Source organism: Hippocampus guttulatus, chromosome 22 (assembly GCF_054856545.1).
Source record: "Hippocampus guttulatus isolate MCC_2025c chromosome 22, RoL_Hgut_1.0, whole genome shotgun sequence".
In the NCBI taxonomy this organism is placed as follows: Eukaryota; Metazoa; Chordata; class Actinopteri; order Syngnathiformes; family Syngnathidae; genus Hippocampus; species Hippocampus guttulatus.
The window spans coordinates 30,069-47,975 of NC_141282.1; the positions used below are offsets into that span (position 1 = coordinate 30,069).

A 17,907-nucleotide genomic window follows, 5' to 3' on the forward strand; every position below is an offset into this window, starting at 1 on the left:
TTCAGCTGAGAGTACGTTGCTTGAGCAAATGTACTTCCTTCATGCGTGTGACTGCCCCCCCCCCCCCCCAACAATCTCACATTGTGTTTTGCTCCCTCCGCCAGTGCCTGATTCAGAGGTTGCTTCCAAGTTTTGACTGAGCCCGTTTCCGAGCGTCATCGGATGAGTTAGCTCACATGAGATCTTGGGTTTCTGGAGAGGGTTTCGGTAACATGGTTCTGTGCATTTGCTGTGCTCTGCTTTCTCCAGGTGTCAGAACGTAGGAGAGTTTGGATTTTAAAACACGTTATTTATTCTTCACATGGGTGATTGGTGCGATCATATTTTTGCAACGCTCAAAATTTGTTTCTATTTTTGGTGTACTGTACAAGATTAGATTTGAGGAGTGCCTTGGATTGCTTTCTTCTGTCAGTGTCGGTCTTAGTGTCATGTTGGATTGTATAAAACCCACCAGGGTTGCTGCATGAAAATGTCTTCTTTTTTCTCATCAAGCTGTTGAATCATTGAATGTATTTGAATGAAATATTAAATGAAAATGTGTTGGACTGTGAAATGCAGTTGAACTGTTCTGAGAAGATGCACTTTGTTTTTGAAAGCAGGCTGTATGCAAAGCGACAGGTTTCTTTTTGATTTCATACACACACACACACACGCATAACTGTGTCACGGTTATGCTTTCACCGTGTGAGTGTTATATTTTAGGGAAGAAGTGATTTGGAAAGGCACAATTCAGCCTAACACGTCATAACGCTTCACTCGGTGCTCCACTTTTCCACATTCAATATGTCGGCAACGTTGACATACGTGTAGCAACCGGAATGACGTCAGGGAAATCGGATGCCAATGGGACTGCACAGGAGGGTCACGTGATTTCAGAGAAACGCAAAGGAGCGCTTCCTTGTTGCGATTACCCCTCACTACCAGGAGGATGTCGCTGCTTCAGCACGAATCCCACAAACACTGTTTTTCATCTCATTTGAAATCCTCGAACACACACAAACACAGTTGCTGTCGTTTCAGCAACGTACGCAAAACGACGTAAGCAATTTCGTTTAAAATCAGGCAGAAAATGTATTCTGGCAATGGAAAAAAAAGGCCGAGTGACGTCACTGGCAGCCCGAATTCTAATTGGTTCAGGAGGTGAACTGGTCCAAGCCCCCCCCCCCCTCGGCTTTTATCTCCCGTGCGCCCGTGGGACAGACAGTCGTAACTTCTCACGACTTGTCCCTCTGCGACACAACTTTGGATGCCGAGAATGTATCTACTCGTCCTCTTTGTTGCGGCTCTGCAAACACTCAACGTGACGCCTGGTAAGTGCACTTTGTTGACAACTTGGTTACTTGCGCGAAAGATTGTAAACCGACGCGTTAACGTTTATTCTCTTCGCGTGTCCGCTGCCTCAACACCGACCAGCATAAATATGTTATCGATTAAATATGGAAAGGCGAACCCACGGTCATGAAATGTTAAACTGCGTCAGTGGTTGAGCAGAAAAAGATTAGCTTCAACGTTGCATGTTAATCTGCCCGTGGTTTTTTATTTCTGTCGGTTGAGGGGTTCGTTGTTTTTCAGTGGATGGCTCTTCTTTGCGAATGACAGATGGAGAGATGGAATCCTTCAATGCAGTTTAATAAAAGGAGAAAAAAAACGTCTGCGCCGCAGCACGTCCGAGAACACAACCCCCGTAACTAAAATCACTTCTTGCTTCTCTTACTTTAACAGCAACATAAAAAATGTCTAAGCATTTATTAAACAACAGAATATAATTTAGGGATACTTAACATGAAATATATGATGCTCAAACATAAAATGATAATTAATAATATAACATAAGCTTACATTTCTTGTTCTGTTCAACAAGGTGGGGCGGGGGTTAAACTTCCTCATTCGGTGTCGACATTTCAACAATTTATTTGGTTATTTATTTAGTTTTGATTGTGTTCCGGTTGCAATGGTTTGGAGCAGCAGTTCTCAAACGTTTTGTCATGTACAAACTTTGGAGGAAAAAAAAGTCAGAAGCTCACACCGCGCCGCCACAATGCCTGACATGAAAATGGAGTCATGCGGTCGGCCTAAATGTCCACGAAACCCGGGGCAGCGGTGCAAATGCAAATGTGTTGGACATGAAAGTTAAACAACTAATGTACTTCAATAGTTGAAAACGTACCGTGCGTTTGACTCGAAGGGAAGTTTTACATATGTGATTACATGTATCTATTAAATAGATACATGACCCTTCGAGTCAAACGCTGCCAGGATATCAGATATGTGGTCATCCAAACCTTTCATCACACTGAGTGAGAATAAATAAGAAAGACTATAAAATATTGGATTGATGTAGATTTGATTCCTAATCAAGGTGTTATAACGTTATTCTTCAATGTTAAAAAAACCGCTTATCATAACAACACAACACTGATTGTTAAAATAAGCTTTTTTTCCACATTTTCAGCTAGTGGCGTGCCGCGGGATTTTTTCAGCGAAAGAAATGCGCCTTGGCTGGAAATAGACACTGCTGTAGATCATGGCATGTCAACGAAGAGGACCGGCCGTGACCGCGGAAGAGAAAGTGAAACTCATCCGATAAAGCCAAGCGGGTTACATCATACGAAACATTCAGGAGACGCTTGGAGTCGCAAAGACTCAAATCGGCGAGAATTTGAAAAATTCTACCGGTTTCCCTGCTCAGAGTGAATCGCTTGCGGCTCGACGGAGAGTCCAGTCAATGAACGTTTCCTCGAAAGCTTGACCTGTTACGGTGCTAACAACCTTCCGCTAACTGCGCCGCTAATTAGGTAGAATGCGAGCTCCACGGCGCCAACTATGGGCACGGAGGACTTGGAAGCGTCCCGTGGCTCGCTGAAAAAGTTGGTTGCACGACATCAGCTGAGCAACGCTGTCGTGGGTGGCGATCGAGGGGAGGTCGAGTTGGAGACAGCGAGTGAGTGGAAAGAAAAGCTTCCTCGTCTCATTTTGCAGAAAATAGTCCGAACTTTGTTCTATTTGGTTCACATGCCTGTACTGTTTGCTGCAGATTTTGTGTTAGAAACAGTTTTTGGGCAACGTATCGTTGCAATTTGATGCTCGTGTAAGTTGGTAACATACTGTTCATAAAGGACATGTACCATAGTCGTATCCCACATATGGAAATTCTGTTCTAAGGAAAGATTGGACACCGCAAATATGATTCGTTGCTTGAAAATATTTAGAGTATCGCTCTACTTCTACTGGTCGGACCACAACCCGTCTGCAGCAATGCACTGGCTGAAATCGGTGATCAACAACACTGTTCTCGTGAAAAAAAAAAGGAGGTTCATACTTCGATACCTTTGCTCTGTTCATGTTTGATATGGACCGTCAACTAATGCCGGTTGTTTTTTAAAAAAATATATGTACCGTATCTTGTGCTGACCCGGCCCGCATGTCAAATTTTAAAAGTCAACGTGGCCCCCGAGCCAAAAAGTTTGCCCACCCCTGATCTATTTCATATCGAACGTCGTGTTTCTTTTGCCTCATCATTCCTAAGAGCTTGCGAGTGGTCATCACGTCCCACTTTGAGAATCACGTTAAAAAGTACGCGAACTCTTTTCATCTTGATCCGGTATGATTGCATTGATTTAAAAAAATCATCGTTTGACTCTAATGGAAATAAAATCGTCTCTAATCTATCAGAAAAACGCACTGTATAGCCTACGTTGAATTTCATGCGTGGATAGTCGATAACCTTCTAATTTTTTGTTTTTTTGTTGTTGGAGTGGTATCGTGTCTGACTTTTATCCAATGATTTGAATTGTTATTTTTTCAAATGAATGACAGTCGTTAAATGTAAGGCCACTCGATTTCTGTTGTAAGTGTGTTTCAACCAACGGTGAGGGGCATTCAACATCTTTGAAGAAATCAAAAAGAGAAAACGACGAGTGTGGGGTCGTCACATCACAGAGAAGCTTTGCGAGTAAAAATGCGCTTCGATCAAACGTGGCGTCAATCATGTCCAGAGTGTCGAGGCCCCGAGAGCGGATGGAGTCATGTCAACCCCGCATTGCGCGAGGCTGCCGAATGCAAAGCAAAAGAATAAAATGGGGCCCATTTTCTTGTCTTTTCTTTCAGCGCTACATACGCTGCGTTATTTCGTGACAGCGTCCTCTCAAATCGCAAAGCTGCCAGAGTACTGGGAGGTCGCGTATGTTGACGGCGTTCAGATTTTGCAGTTTGACAGCAAGAGCCGGAAAACGAAAGCCAAACTGGACCGGGTGAACAAAATCGCAGCGGAGGATCCAGACTTGTGGGAGCGAGAGAGGCACAACAGTATCAACAATGAGCAGGTGTACAAAGTCAGCATTGAAATCGCGAAAGAGCGCTTCAACCAAACTGGAGGTTGGTTTTCCGCTCGTACGACGTAGCGGATGTGCCCCGACTCATAAACACGCACGTCACTGCTGGCTTCTCTCCGTTCATCGTGCGCGTGACACTTTCAGGCGTTCACATGATGCAGGAGATGCAGGGCTGTGAATGGGATGACGAGACTGGTGAGGCGGATGGTTGGACTCAGCACAGTTATGACGGAGAAGACTTCATCTCATTTGAGCTGAAGACGATGAGATGGATCGCAGCACATCCACAAGCGTTCATCACAAAGAACAAGTGGGAACGATCGGACAGCCTCAAAGAATACTGGAAGCGTACCCTCACTGTGATTTGTCCTGCTGCCTTGATGACGTACGTGAGCAACGGGCGGGACTTCCTGATGAGAACAGGTGCGGCGGCCGCTCACGCGCTCTCGTCCTCTCAGCCGTTCTCTTCATCTGTCCATCGTCCTCGCACGCTCTCGCTTTCTTTCACCCTCTCGACATGCTCGCCGCCGGTCGTCTCCTCGCACCTTCTCGGCGCGCTTCCAAGTTGTCCTCGCTCGCCGTTTTCCTTCGCCGTCTCACGCGTTCCCTCCATCTTCCACTCACAGGTACCATCTTTCGCTCTCACACCTTTTAGCCCTCGTTGACCCCTCTCACACGTTGCCCCTTTTGCCCCCTCACCCTTTCTCCGTCCTTCAAGCCGTTGCACATTTTGCCCGACTTTTGTCCGCTCCCGCCTTCCCTCCGTCTTGATCCTGACGCGTTGCCTGAGCGTCATCCTCTTGCGCATGCTCTCCCTACTTCCTCCGCTCTCACGATTTCTCCCCCCACATTTCTCTTTGCTCAGTTCTTCTCGCACTTTCTCTCCATCTTTGCTCCTCCCACGTGTTCTCTCGTGGTCTTTGGCCCCCCCTAAGTCGTTGCCTCCCTCTTCGCCGCAGAGCTACCCAGGGTGTCTCTCCTCCAGAAGACGCCTTCCTCTCCGGTCACCTGCTTCGCGACGGGTTTCTACCCCCTCACGTCGGATCTTTTTTGGAGGAAGGACGGCGAGCAGCTGCACGAGGACGTGGAGATGGGCCAGACGCTCCCCAACCACGACGGAACCTTCCAGACGGCGGTCCACCTGAAAGTGGAGGCGGCGCCCGACGCGGAGGCCAAGTACGAATGTGTGTTCCGGCTGGCCGGCGTCGAGGGAGCCATCGTCGTCGAGTTGGACGCCAAAAACATCCTGAGCAACGCGCGCGACGCAGGCGAGCCACTTGAGTCGTTGCGTCACCTCGGATTGACTCTCGCCAACGGTGTCGTGACGAGCGCCTCGCGCGCTTCTCTTCGTCGCCACGTGAAAAGAAGAAGAACGAGTCAAGATGGCGGCGGCCGTCGCCTTCACGTCGGGGCTCCTGGCTCTGCTGGCGGCGGGGGTGGCGGCGGTCCTCGCCAAGCGTCGCCGCAACAGACGAGGTGAGGGACGCCGAGATCTGGTCTGTCGGGAAGATCCAAAGAGAACTTGCGCCACTTGTGGCAAAAAGTCCCTCATCCAAACCTTCTTTCTCTTTCCTTCCAGCCAAATAATCTGCGGCGTGTAAGTAAAACAATTTCTGTTTCCTTTGAGCCGCAATAAACGAGGCGGTTCCGCGAAGGTCCGATTTAGCCCTTTGCCGCCCAAGCGTGAATCGGGAGTCGCTTGAAACGGCAGGAAGAGTCGGCTCCGTAACGATGCACGCCTGAATGTTGATGTGAGAAGCGCCGTGAGAAGCTCTCGCTGTGCACCAAAAAAACAAAAAACAACATCGGTGCCTTTCATGTGAGTTGAATTTGTTGAGTGGCCGCGCTCGTAACCGAAAGCACGAGCGTCACAAATCCTCTTTGTCCAATGAAATGAACGGAAATGCCAATCGGCCTTTCCGGCTGTCCCCAAAAAGACAACAACAATGGTTGTCAGGTGTCATTTCAAATAGCCCTCCCTAAAATCATATTTTTAAAAAAATCATACATACATGCACACAATCACGAGATCACAAAATCAATTTTATAAGGGAGAACATGTTTGTTTTTGTTTGGTCTCACTGCTGATTGACGGCCACTGAGCTTCGGCCATCTTGGACAGTTTAAGTCAGACTCAAATCAAGGCGTCTCAAATCCTTTGCGGTTATCGGTACGTTACTAATATTAGTTGTTTAAATAAAGAATAAAGAATACGCAAAATGACACCGTGTACTGTACAGTGCAGACACGGCAACAGTTGTAGAATAAAAAGACACAAATAGAAGATCGGACAGCGCCGCAAAAGTCATTCGGCAGCGAACGTCTCGGCGCACAATGTTCCAGTCTGGTCGCATGGACCAGGTGCTGAAGAATATGAGGGACTATCGCCTGGACATCTTAGGCGTTAGTGAAATGAGGTGGACGGGGCAAGGGCGTCTCGTGGTTGATGGAGCAACTTTTCTGTACTCTGGGAAGCAAGACCACCATTCCCATGGAGTCGGCATCATCCTCTCCAATAGTGCAGCAAAAGCATTGATTGGATGGAAGCCGGTGAATGAACGGATTATTACAGCAAGGCTCTACACCAGATATGCCAAAGTAACCATCGTACAAGTCTATGCCCCAACCGAAGCTGCCTCAGCGGACGATAAAGACACCTTCTACAACCAGCTCCAGACCGTGCTTGAGGAGATCCCCAGACATGACATCAAAATGCTGATTGGAGACTTCAACGCAAAACTGGATAATGACAGAAGGGGCCTGAATGCCACAGTTGGACCACATGGGTCTGCAGGCTCCACGAACGACAACGGGGAGAGACTGTTGATGCTAACCAGTACCAACGGCCTCAGCATTGGCAACACCTTTTTTGAGCACAAGCGGATCCACAAAGTAACCTGGGTTTCACCTGGTGGCGGGACCCAGAACGAACTGGACTACATCTGCATCAACACAAGGTGGCGCTCGTCATTGCTCGACGTTCGCTCCCACAGAGGTGCAGATGTGGGTTCAGACCACTTCCTTGTGGTGAGTAAAATCAAGCTGAAGCTGAAGAAGGTGAAAAAGGTGCAGCCCAAGAGACCTTACGCAGTGGACAAGCTAAAGGATAACAACATCTCAGAAAGCTTCTGTGAGGAGTTGAGTAGGAAGCTCAAGGTATCACAACACCTTGCAAACATTGAGGAGCAGTGGAGTATGTTCTCTTGTGCCATTGCTGAAACTGCAGAAGCAGTTATCGGCAGAAAGAGGGGTACCAACAAAGAGAGATGGATAACAGACAACACCTGGAAGTTGATTGATGAAAGGAAAGTGGCCAAGATAAAAAGAGAACAAAAGAGGAGGCTCCGGAGCTGGAGGATGGAAGACGAGGAGTACAGGCGCTTGGACAGGGCAGTGAAGAAGAGTTGCAGGAAGGATAAAAGACAGTGGCTAGAAGAGAAAGCAAGAGAGGCACAGGAAGCAGCCGAGAACAACAACACGACGACCCTATACAAGATCGTGCGGGAGCTAACCAACTCCAGGAGCAGCTCTAGCGTGCCAATCAGGAGCAAGGATGGCAGGACACTTCTAAGCGACGAGGAGCAAGAAGCAAGATGGCTGGAACACTTCAGGGAGGTTCTCAACCAACCAATGCCTCCCGTGCTCTTCAATTTCGATCAAGAGACACCAGCTCCAGCTCTAAATATTACATCGAAAGAGATATCCGAGACTGAGGTTGCCAGAGCAATCAAGGGCCTTAAGAACAACAAGGCACCGGGACTCGATGAGGTAGCTGCCGAGATGTTGAAACACGGCCAAGACGCTGTTGTGGAGAGCCTTACCCACCTGTTCAACCTGATTTGGCATGCTGAAGAGGTTCCTGCCAACTGGAGACGTGGGGTCATTGTCACGCTTCCTAAGAAGGGAAACCTCGCAGACTGCAATAACTGGTGGGGCATTACACTGCTGTCAATCCTCAGCAAGGTATTCTGCAGTGTCCTGCTACATCGCCTTAAAGATGAAGTGGATAACATCTTGAGGGAAGAGCAAGCCGGTTTCAGGAAGGGAAGGTCTTGCGCCGAACAGATCTTTACTCTTCGAAACATAGAGCAGTGCCAAGAACTTCAGACACCACTCATGATCAACTATATCGATTTCAAGAAAGCCTTCGACAGCATCCACCGGGAGTCACTGTGGCAGATCGTCCAGCTGTATGGTGTACCCCTCAAGTACATCAACATCTTCAGGTCATTGTACCACAACTCAACCTGTTGTGTCAAAACCAACAGTGGCACAACTGATGATTTTGACATTGTCACTGGTGTAAGACAGGGTTGCATTCTGTCACCCCTACTCTTCATCATCATAATTGACTTTGTGATGAGGAAGTCCATCACAGGGGAAAAAGTTGGTATCAAGTGGGGAGGGAGCAGACTAGCTGACCTGGAATTTGCAGATGATTTGGCTCTGTTAAGTCACACCCAGCCCGCACTCCAGGAGTTGACCAACAATCTGCATGAGCACGGAGTTAAGGTCGGTTTACGAATTAGCCAGGAAAAGACCAAGGCCATGGCCGTCGGACAGCACCAACACCTTCAACCACTCACTCTACACCAACATGACAGAGTACATTGACAGCTTCACATATCTTGGGAGTAACATCTCAAATACAGGTGGTGTGGAGAAAGACGTCAACAGTAGACTTGGTAAAGCTGCGGGAGTGTTCCAACGCCTCCGCAAGATCTGGTCATCGAAAGCCATCACTATGACCACCAAGCTACGCCTCTATATGTCAGTGGTTATCCCAACAGTGATTTACGCCTGTGAGACATGGATGAAGACAGCCAACATTACCAACAAGTTAGATGTCTTTCATCGGCGTTGCCTGAGATCCATCCTGAGGATCTCATGGAGAGACCACATCACCAACGAGGAGGTGATGAAGAGGGCAGGAGTGGCTGAACTGTCACACATTGTCTCTGAAAGGAGAAGGAAAATGATCGGCCACGTACTCCGGCTGCCAAGAGAGAGACCGGCAAGTGTGGCCATGGACTGGATGCCAGAGGGTGGAAAGAGGAAGAGAGGTAGGCCAAAGAAGACGTGGAGACAGACTGCCAAAGAAGACCTCAGTGGCATGGAGCAAGAAGGGTCGCCAGTGACCGGAACAAATGGAGGAGGCTCGTCGCCCAATGTTCCAAATAGGAGCGGGCGGAACTAACTAACTAACTAACTTGTATCATGGTTCAAAACTATGTTTTACTGTTAATAGTAGTGGATTGTTTTTGTTTATATTATTTATTTGAGTATTTGGTTCCATTCTGATTTTGATTGGGACGAATGTCAGCGCCATTTGACTGTCGTTGCTGGACAGCTCATGGCGATTGTGTTTTTTTTTTGCGCCTGTAATGGGCAGCATTTTTTGTTATTTTATGTTAACTGTTCTGTTGATGGCGGCGCGGGTACCCGCAGCGGCTCCTCTCTCTCTCCTGTGGTTGAGAGGAAAGGAATTTCATCTGTGCTGTATGTTGCACATAGAGCATATCTGACAATAAAGTTGACTTGGCTCGACTTTGTGTTTTACAAATATTTAATTAGGATTATTTATCTCTTAATTTTTTAAACAGTTGACAAGTTATTTTGTAAAATAACGCCAAACTTACAAATGCTCAGATATTGTTTCTGTTAGAGATGGTACAGGGGTTGGGGGTCACCACGAAGCATTTGCGCTTCGGGCACCAAAATGGCTGGCGCCGGCTTTTCACAGCAGGGAGGTCGTTTCTGCACGTCAGGGGGGGCACACAACAAGGAGCGCTGAATAATAGCTTTTTTCTTGAAGGGCGATGATGCGCACATCGGTCTGCTCACCAGAGATAAAAAAATAAATACATAGACAAACTGTAACACAACAATCTCTGTGTTTAATGAGCGGACCAGCAAGATCGGAACGTCAGGTCTGTGCTGAACAGCCGATAGGTATGCCCCCATATTTGCCATACAAGTGCAATCAGTCAACACAGAGGTGTATTTTGCTACTTTAAGATCTGCTTTTCCCAGATACACCGATTCATTACTACAGATGGAAGTGTTGACAATGCACACATGTGCTAAATCATTGGAGCAATATATCCCGGCCCCCAAGGCCTTGAATTTGACATGTGCAAGACGACGGGGAAGAACGTGCAATCCCCTCACAGGACGGCCGCAGCCGGTCGACTCCCGTGTCGCCCCCAATATTTTTGAAGTAAGAAAAGCACTACAGTAATTAAAATAGACTACATAGGAAAAAAATGATTTTGAAAACTGCATCTGTGATCCTAAATACAATGAACGTCATTTTGGAATGGAATGTGTCATGTAACTATTGACATGATTCTCTTAGGCTTCTTACCACCACCACCTCACATCATTACAGGCTACCTCACAAACAGGCCGCAGTACGTGAGGGTACAGAGCTGCGAGTCGGACAGGCTTCTCTGCAGCACTGGGGCGCCGCAGGGGACTGTCCTGGCTCCGTTCCTGTTCATCCTCTACACCTCGAACTTCAGACACATCACCCCAATTTGGTTTGGATTTCTGCAATCTTATCTTATTTCCTTGTTTTGCTCTGCTTGTACCCTGCCAGATCGCCACTACAAATGAAAATATGATGTCAATGGCCTTTCCTGAATAAATAAAGTTAAATAAAGATAAAAGAAATTTCAACAGTGCACACCTTGCCAAATTTTGACCGATTTTTTTAGATCAAGGAAAGCACGTCAAAGATGAGGATATGCAGATGACCATATCTGGAAACAGGAAGTCACGAAACAAAGTGATGGCTTTGATTTCAGTGAGAAGCTCCAACGTACACCGCGACGATTTAATAGGGAGAAGAAGATTTAACGTAAGGTGCTTTAGTCTAGAAAAGTAGTGATGGAGATCGTAAGGCTTGGCTGTATTTGAGAAAACCTAGGGGGGGGGGGGGGGGATGCAGTGCTGCGCGTTGAGGCGGGTGGGTCGAGAAAGTTTCGGCGGAAAATCAACTCAACTCAACTGTATTTATGAAGCACTTTCAAAAAACCACCGCTGTATACAAAATGCTGGGCATGGAGCAAACATCATCCATAGAACTATAAACAGTAAAACAAAAAAATGATAGAAAAAATAGTGGAAAAAATAACAAAATCTACGGCAAAACATTATAAACTAACTTTATGTCAAGCGCGAATCACCAATATTAAGCAGCGCGCGCACACACACACATACACACAAACAAAATGAAGCAAAAAATGACGAAAAAATCCATATTACAGGCAGGTGTATTCGTGTCCTTGACCGGTTTGTCTTGCGATGAAGTTTGTCCGAAAGGACTTGCCGTATGTCGTTGCTGCGGCCTGTGTATCCGCAGAAGAAACGACCTACACGCGTTTCATTATAAAAATGCACCCGTGAAAATCTCATTCCCTCTTCGTCATTACAACTGAACGCACCGAAGCCTCGATGCGGTACGTCCATCATTTCTTACTGGGCTATAAAATAATTCGCTCAAACTTTATTTTTTAAACGTTGAGCTTCCTTCGCCTAGCTTCCTAACCGCTTGACAAAGAGACTCGTTTCGTCACCCGGCAGAGTTACAAAAGTTGTGAGAGTGTATGGTGTTGTCATGAATCGTGTGAAAATGTTGTGCAGGAGGACGGTAGGTGACGAGGATGATTTCTTCGGAGCAAAAGAGGACAACGACTCTGTTTTCGAGAAGATCGGAGTTGTCTCGACCAGAGCAGGTTCGGGCACTTCTCGTTCTTTCGCTCCCAACCTTTTTTGAAAGTGAGCTCTTTCCTGGTCGCTGATGAATGCGACGGCCAACCACTTTGATACGCAATTCTGAATTCACCCTTTTGCTCAGATTACGTTTTAAGAATGTGGTCATGATATCTCTATATACCAAAAATGTATCCAAAATGGCTGCTGGTTAGACACTGTGTTGCCAGCTCTACTATTCCGACAAGTATCATGAAAAGACTTCGTCCTCCAATCTCTTTGTGACTTGTTTAATTTAAGCATAAAGCGCCAATTTGCAGGATGCAATATTTTGAAAAATAAAAGATTTAGGCACTTTTTATCAGCATAATCAGCAAAACTGGACAACCTGAAATCTCAGCATGATGCCCCCCCCACGGTTTCCCGAGGGATTTTCTTATTTTTGTGTTTCTTTTCTTTTTTCCGCAAGTAGAATAGTTGTTTCAGAAAGAAATGTAGAGTCTGATTACATTGCAGTGGTTTGACAACTGTTGTTGACAGTTTGATGGAACATGACTATTATAAATTATGTTTAAAACAGGAAAAAAAGGTGTTTTTGAACACGCGGGGTAAAATGATTTCTGAATGAAATCCAAAATACCATGGCATGGTGATTTTTGTTTGGGGCGCTATAAGCATTGATTTGTTGAAATTGAATAATCACATGAAGACTGCCGAATTAATGATGCTCAGTTTGAGTTTCAACCCCTAATCTTCAAACCGAGCTGATGAACTAAGGAGAGTGCAACATTGATTGATAATTGTTAGCAGAGTCGCTTCACAGCACGTGCAGATTGGCATCCTTCTGCCTTTCAGCCAAGAATGACAAGTTGAGCGAGGCGTTTCCATCAGCCATGTATCGGCGTGTTTTATTGAACAGGTAGAGAGAGAAAAAGAAAAGGCGCGTCCGACCACGTCACTCACTATGAAACTAAAGTAGAGCTATATTGCCCTCTACTGGCTCAGTCGAAAAAGGCAATCATAAAATCCCAACAATAAAATTTATGGGAATAAATGAGGTTAAAAAGTGGATTATTCGTTTGTGATGCAAGTGACCATTTACCAGTTTTTGCATCATTAGTGTTAAGGAATCTATTCCTTAATGTGATTTTTTTTCGCCCCTCTCTGTTGTTGGTTCTGTTCAAACACTTGAAACAAAAAATGTTGAATGCCATTGAAGGTATTTCCTGCTCACTGTGATTACAATCACCTTTAGTGCTCCCTCAACCCCACCACTTTTAGGACCCCCCTCCATAGGACATGTTTAACATCAAAAGAGGAAGTGTTATCTCAAGCATCTGTGTTGCTGCCATCACATCAAAGCTTAGACCGAAGACAATAGTGGGAGTGGTGGTCTGGTCTCACCTCACCACTCCCAACTTTTTCCAGCCACACCGGGTCAGATGACATGTTAATTTCTTTGTATCCGGGATTTGCATGGAGCCGTAACTGCCCGCCTCTCATTATCATATTGTCTGTATATATTCTCGTGACTGAATGTTTTCTACGCTTCCTGACGAAATCTGAAACTCTCAGAGCCCAAATGGATGCGTAAACTGCAGAAAAGAAAAATAAAACCTTCGAAGTTACTGTTCATCGTCTCCAGCCTGTATTTGGATAACCAACATCCTCATCATCCAAAATTAATGAACACGCGGAGGAAGAAAAAGGCCGACTCTTCCCCCCAACATTTGAAATGGATGATAAGATAATGTCAAAAATGGAAAGACAGACGCCGAAGTGAAACAGGGTAACATCAACAGAAGCAGTGGAGCTTTTGAATCATGTTTGGCAAGAAGTTAAGACTCCCCCCCCCAAAAAGGATACATGGAGTGTTTAGAGAGGGTTTGTAATGAAATAAAAAAAAATTGCCATCATCGAGACATTCCAACAAATATTGTTGAGCAAGACAATTCGATTATGAGTGAGAAAAAGAAGCTTGTTAAAGAATGTGGTGATTTCTTTGTCAATGGAGGTCAAGAATTTGGCAAGAGCCATTGACCTGCCTACTCTTTGAGTGATGTGCTCCAAGTTTTTAGATTTAAGAACCTGTTGTGAACTCCAGCTTCTTTCATCTGAGGCAGCACGGCTTCGTCACATCTCGTCCGGATGACTGTCATGCACTTTACTTCGGAGTCACCCAATCCTCCAGTTGGTCCAGAATGCTGCCGCTCGCCTCTTGACTGGTACTCGTCAGAGGGAACACTTAACTCCTCCGCTGGCATCCCTTGACTGGACCCAATCGATTTTTTTAGTTCTTTTGAAGATTCTATTACTTGTTGTCAAGTGGCTCACGTGTTTTTGAGACTACATGGAAAGAGGAATAAAAAAATAAAATTTCAATCTTGTACTGCTGTTGATGTAGCACTTTCATCGTGGCCCAGCATTGCAGCTGCAGTGAAAATACGCTGCCACAGAAGGACCGCCGTCACTCAATCAGTACGGCTCGAGCTCTACGCGATGTTAAGTGATCTCAATCGGCCTGGCTGGGGGTGGCCGCCATGCAATTTTGAACGCAGGAAAAACATTGAACATCTTTTTACCCATATATTGGAATAGCTTTAAGCACCGATCAACCTCAAGCAGGAGTACAAACAGCCATGTGCAAATTCCAATTTCCAACATGAGAATTGACATGACCGAATGTTTTGTGTTGACCTTCATGTGTTTTGAAGGCATCCGTGAAGATGTTGGTCCTGGACAGCAGGAGCCAGAGTCCTCCCACTTTAAGGAGGAAGTGGAGGATGAAGAGCGCCCCTGCATTCAAGAAAAGGAGGAGCCAGAGCCCCCTATCATTAAAAAGGAGGACGGAGGGCACACTCATATCAAAGAGGAGGAGGAGGGGTATATCTGCAAGTTGTCATCAACTGGTGTCCCTTTAAAAAGTGAAGGCGAAGGCCAAAGTGAAGCGGGGCGAGGAGCGGGGCCTCCACGCAGCAGCTCAAATCAACACGTGATATCAGAAGGTGACGGAGACCACTGTGGAGTGTCACGAGTGGACAGCCTCTTAGGTATCCTAACACCACGCCCCACAGCACCACTCGGGAGGATGGTGAAATTGGCTTCACCACAACCGGGTCCCAAATTATTGATGCCTATACATGATGTAATCATCACCACATTGTTCAAATAGAGCCGCCCAAAGTCAAAAACCTAAAAAACACACAAACGTCAATTTCAAGTCTGATAGTCGGCCAAATATTCACGAAACACATTTGCATTTTGTGGGGTTACGGTGGGCGACCGGTTAACACGTCCGCCTCACAATACAGAGGTGCAGGGTTCGATTCCCGCGCCGGCCTTCTTGTGTGTAGTTTACATGTTGTCCTGCGTGGGTATTCCGGTTTCCTCCCACATTACGGATGGTTGTTCGTCTATGTGTGCCCTGCGATTGGCTGACACCAGTTCAGGGCTACAGCCCGAAGTCAGCTGGGATACACTCAAACACCGCCGCAAACCCTGCGAGGCCAGGCGGATTACAATATGAACGGAGGGAGGGATAATGTTTTGTACATGGTATTTCATCAACATTTGTTTTTGCCTAAATGTGGCCAGATTTAGTCACACCAGCTGACTAATAAATGTTACGAGCCTTATTACCTTTTTATTGTAATAGCCTTAAATTATAATCGACCACAAGTATAAATCTAAACAATGTCTGCCATCTACAGTTACACTGTGAGAATTGACTTTGCCAAACCTTTTTTCTTTATCTTCTTGTGTCTTCAAGATGTCAGTGAAGATGTTTGTCCTGGGCTGCGGGAGCCAGAGTCCCCCCACATTAAAGAGGAATTGGAGGATGAAGTGGACCCCTGCATTCAAGAAAAGGAGGAGCCCGAGCCTCTTATTAATCAAAAGGAAGAAGAAGAGCACAGTCACATCAAAGAGAAGGAGGAAAAGCATCTCCATCCCAAGGAGGATGAAAAAAAGTCTCCCTACATCAAAGAGGAGAAAGAAGAGCAGAATATCTCTAAGCTGCCATTGACTGGTGGCCCTTTAAAACGTGAAAATGAGGGTCAAAGTGAAGCGAGCAAAGAGGTGGGGCCTCCAGGCAATAGCTCGTGTCCATACATGACATCAGAAGGTGATGGAGGATCACAAGCATGTGAAACTGACAAAGGCTGGAAATGTTCTGAATGTGGGAAAACTTGTGTTTCAGTGAGCAGTTTGAAGAGGCATATGAGTTGCCACACTGGCGAGGAACCCTTTGCCTGCCTAGTTTGTGACCAAAGATTCTCTCAAATGGGTCACTTAAAACGTCATAGACATGTTGTCTGCTCAGTTTGTGGTCTAACATTCTTTCGGAAGATAGAGTTAAGAAGGCACACAAGTGCACACACTGGCGAGAAACCTTTTGCTTGTTCAGTCTGTGGTCGAAGATATTCCTTGAAGGGATATTTGACAGCACACCTAAAGACGCACACTGGTGAGAAATCTTTTGGCTGCTCACTTTGTGACAAAAGATTCTCTTTGAAGGGAACCTTAACAAAGCACATCAGAACACACACTGGTGAGAAACCCTTTGCCTGCTCAATTTGTCGACAAATATTCTCTGAGAAGGGGACCTTACAAATACACACAAGAACCCACACTGGTGAAAACCCTTTTGCCTGTTCAGTTTGTGGGCAAAGGTTCTCTCAGAAGGGAATCTTAAAAGTCCACATCAGAACACACACTGGTGAGAAACCCTTTGTCTGCTCAGTTTGTGGCCAGAGATTCTGTCAGAAGGGACAGTTATCAAACCACACAAAAACCCATACTGGTGATCAACCTATTTTCTGCTCCGTCTGTGGTCTAAGATTCTCACGTAAGGAAAGCTTAAGAATTCACACAAGAACCCACACTGGTGAGAAGCCTTTTGCTTGCTCAGTCTGTGATAAAAGATTCTCTCAGAAGGGAACCTTAACAAAGCACATCAGAACACACACTGGTGAGAAACCCTTTGCCTGCTCAGTTTGTGGTCAAAGATTTACTCAGAAGGGAGCCTTAAAAGGCCACACAAGAACCCACACTGGTGAGAAGCCTTTTGCTTGCTCAGTTTGTGGTCAAAGATTCTCACATAAGGAAAACTTAATAATTCACACAAAAATACACACTGGTGAGCAACTTTTTGCCTGCTCAGTCTGTGGTAAAAGATTCTCTCGTCAGGGGAGCTTAAAAAGACACACAAGTACCCACGTGGGGGAGAAACCTTTTGCTTGCTCAGTCTGTGGTAAAAGATTCTCTCAGAAGGGAATCTTATTAAATCACATCAGAACACACACTGGTGAGAAACCCTTTGCCTGCTCAAATTGTTGCCGAAGCTTTTCATGGAAATATCAGGCGAAGAACCATGAGTGTGTTGCAATGCACCAACACACTCATCAATGAAGCCTTGGTTTCTCATCTGATTAGGCTTCATCACTTCATGCTCCAAGGATGACTGAATTCTATGCAGCATCTTGCAAGGTTCCTCAATGAAAGAAATGTTTGTGTTTGTTGTGTTGAAAATATGGTGAGTTGTCAGTTTGTTGAGATTTTTTAAAATTTTCATTTTGAGTTTTGGCTATGAAATGTAGTTGTACTTTAGTTAGTGTCTTTGATCATATTTAGACCCTAAAATGCATTTTAGATCATTTATTTATTTTTAAATTTGATGTCATAGTGTTGTGGATGAATTGATAGTGAAGGGATTTTCATGAATACGCTTCCATATTACTTTTTCACTGTTTTTCATGTATTCACAACACACTTGCCTCATATCATCATAGCTAAGGTAATACAGTAGTTGAAAATGTATGACTGCAAATAATACTGTGTTTCTGAGTCTCAGCGAGTATCT

General features: G+C 45.6%; 2 protein-coding genes across 11 annotated transcripts; both read left to right on the top strand.

The window, feature by feature from the left end:
* Positions 1 to 1,173: 1,173 nt before the first annotated feature.
* On the top strand, positions 1,174 to 14,434 carry LOC147185869 (H-2 class I histocompatibility antigen, D-D alpha chain-like). 9 transcript variants are annotated; one of them, XR_015099173.1, is made up of 8 exons: positions 1,174 to 1,310; positions 4,108 to 4,374; positions 4,476 to 4,754; positions 5,291 to 5,807; positions 5,911 to 5,928; positions 10,690 to 10,873; positions 11,979 to 12,070; positions 14,152 to 14,434. XR_015099173.1 is itself a non-coding variant. In XM_086102944.1 (7 exons), exons 1-7 carry the CDS (start codon positions 1,247 to 1,249, stop codon positions 11,991 to 11,993), a joined length of 1,344 nt encoding a protein of 447 aa, XP_085959070.1. In that variant the 5' UTR covers positions 1,174 to 1,246; the 3' UTR covers positions 11,994 to 14,434. The 9 variants fall into 9 exon arrangements, 8 of the variants coding, with proteins under 8 accessions (XP_085959070.1, XP_085959073.1, XP_085959074.1 ...); XM_086102944.1 differs by having other exon boundaries at positions 11,979 to 14,434; XM_086102947.1 differs by lacking the exons at positions 11,979 to 12,070; positions 14,152 to 14,434 and having other exon boundaries at positions 5,291 to 5,599; positions 5,697 to 5,807; positions 10,723 to 10,849.
* On the top strand, positions 11,298 to 17,897 carry LOC147185870 (uncharacterized). 2 transcript variants are annotated; one of them, XM_086102926.1, is made up of 4 exons: positions 11,298 to 11,794; positions 11,979 to 12,070; positions 14,762 to 15,097; positions 15,817 to 17,897. In XM_086102926.1, exons 1-4 carry the CDS (start codon positions 11,790 to 11,792, stop codon positions 17,454 to 17,456), a joined length of 2,073 nt encoding a protein of 690 aa, XP_085959052.1. In that variant the 5' UTR covers positions 11,298 to 11,789; the 3' UTR covers positions 17,457 to 17,897. The 2 variants fall into 2 exon arrangements, with proteins under 2 accessions (XP_085959052.1, XP_085959053.1); XM_086102927.1 differs by lacking the exon at positions 14,762 to 15,097.
* Positions 17,898 to 17,907: the final 10 nt, after the last annotated feature.

Bases quoted from the DNA above. Each gene is read 5' to 3' on its own strand.
- LOC147185870 (XM_086102926.1), top strand. The intron at 12,071-14,761 runs GTTCGGGCACTT...TGTGTTTTGAAG, and splicing joins AGTTGTCTCGACCAGAGCAG to GCATCCGTGAAGATGTTGGT. The intron at 15,098-15,816 runs GTATCCTAACAC...TGTGTCTTCAAG, and splicing joins ACGAGTGGACAGCCTCTTAG to ATGTCAGTGAAGATGTTTGT.
- LOC147185869 (XM_086102940.1), top strand. From the start codon at position 1,247: ATGCCGAGAATGTATCTACTCGTCCTCTTTGTTGCGGCTCTGCAAACA. The intron at 4,375-4,475 runs GTTGGTTTTCCG...TGACACTTTCAG, and splicing joins GCGCTTCAACCAAACTGGAG to GCGTTCACATGATGCAGGAG. The intron at 4,755-5,290 runs GTGCGGCGGCCG...TCTTCGCCGCAG, and splicing joins GGACTTCCTGATGAGAACAG to AGCTACCCAGGGTGTCTCTC.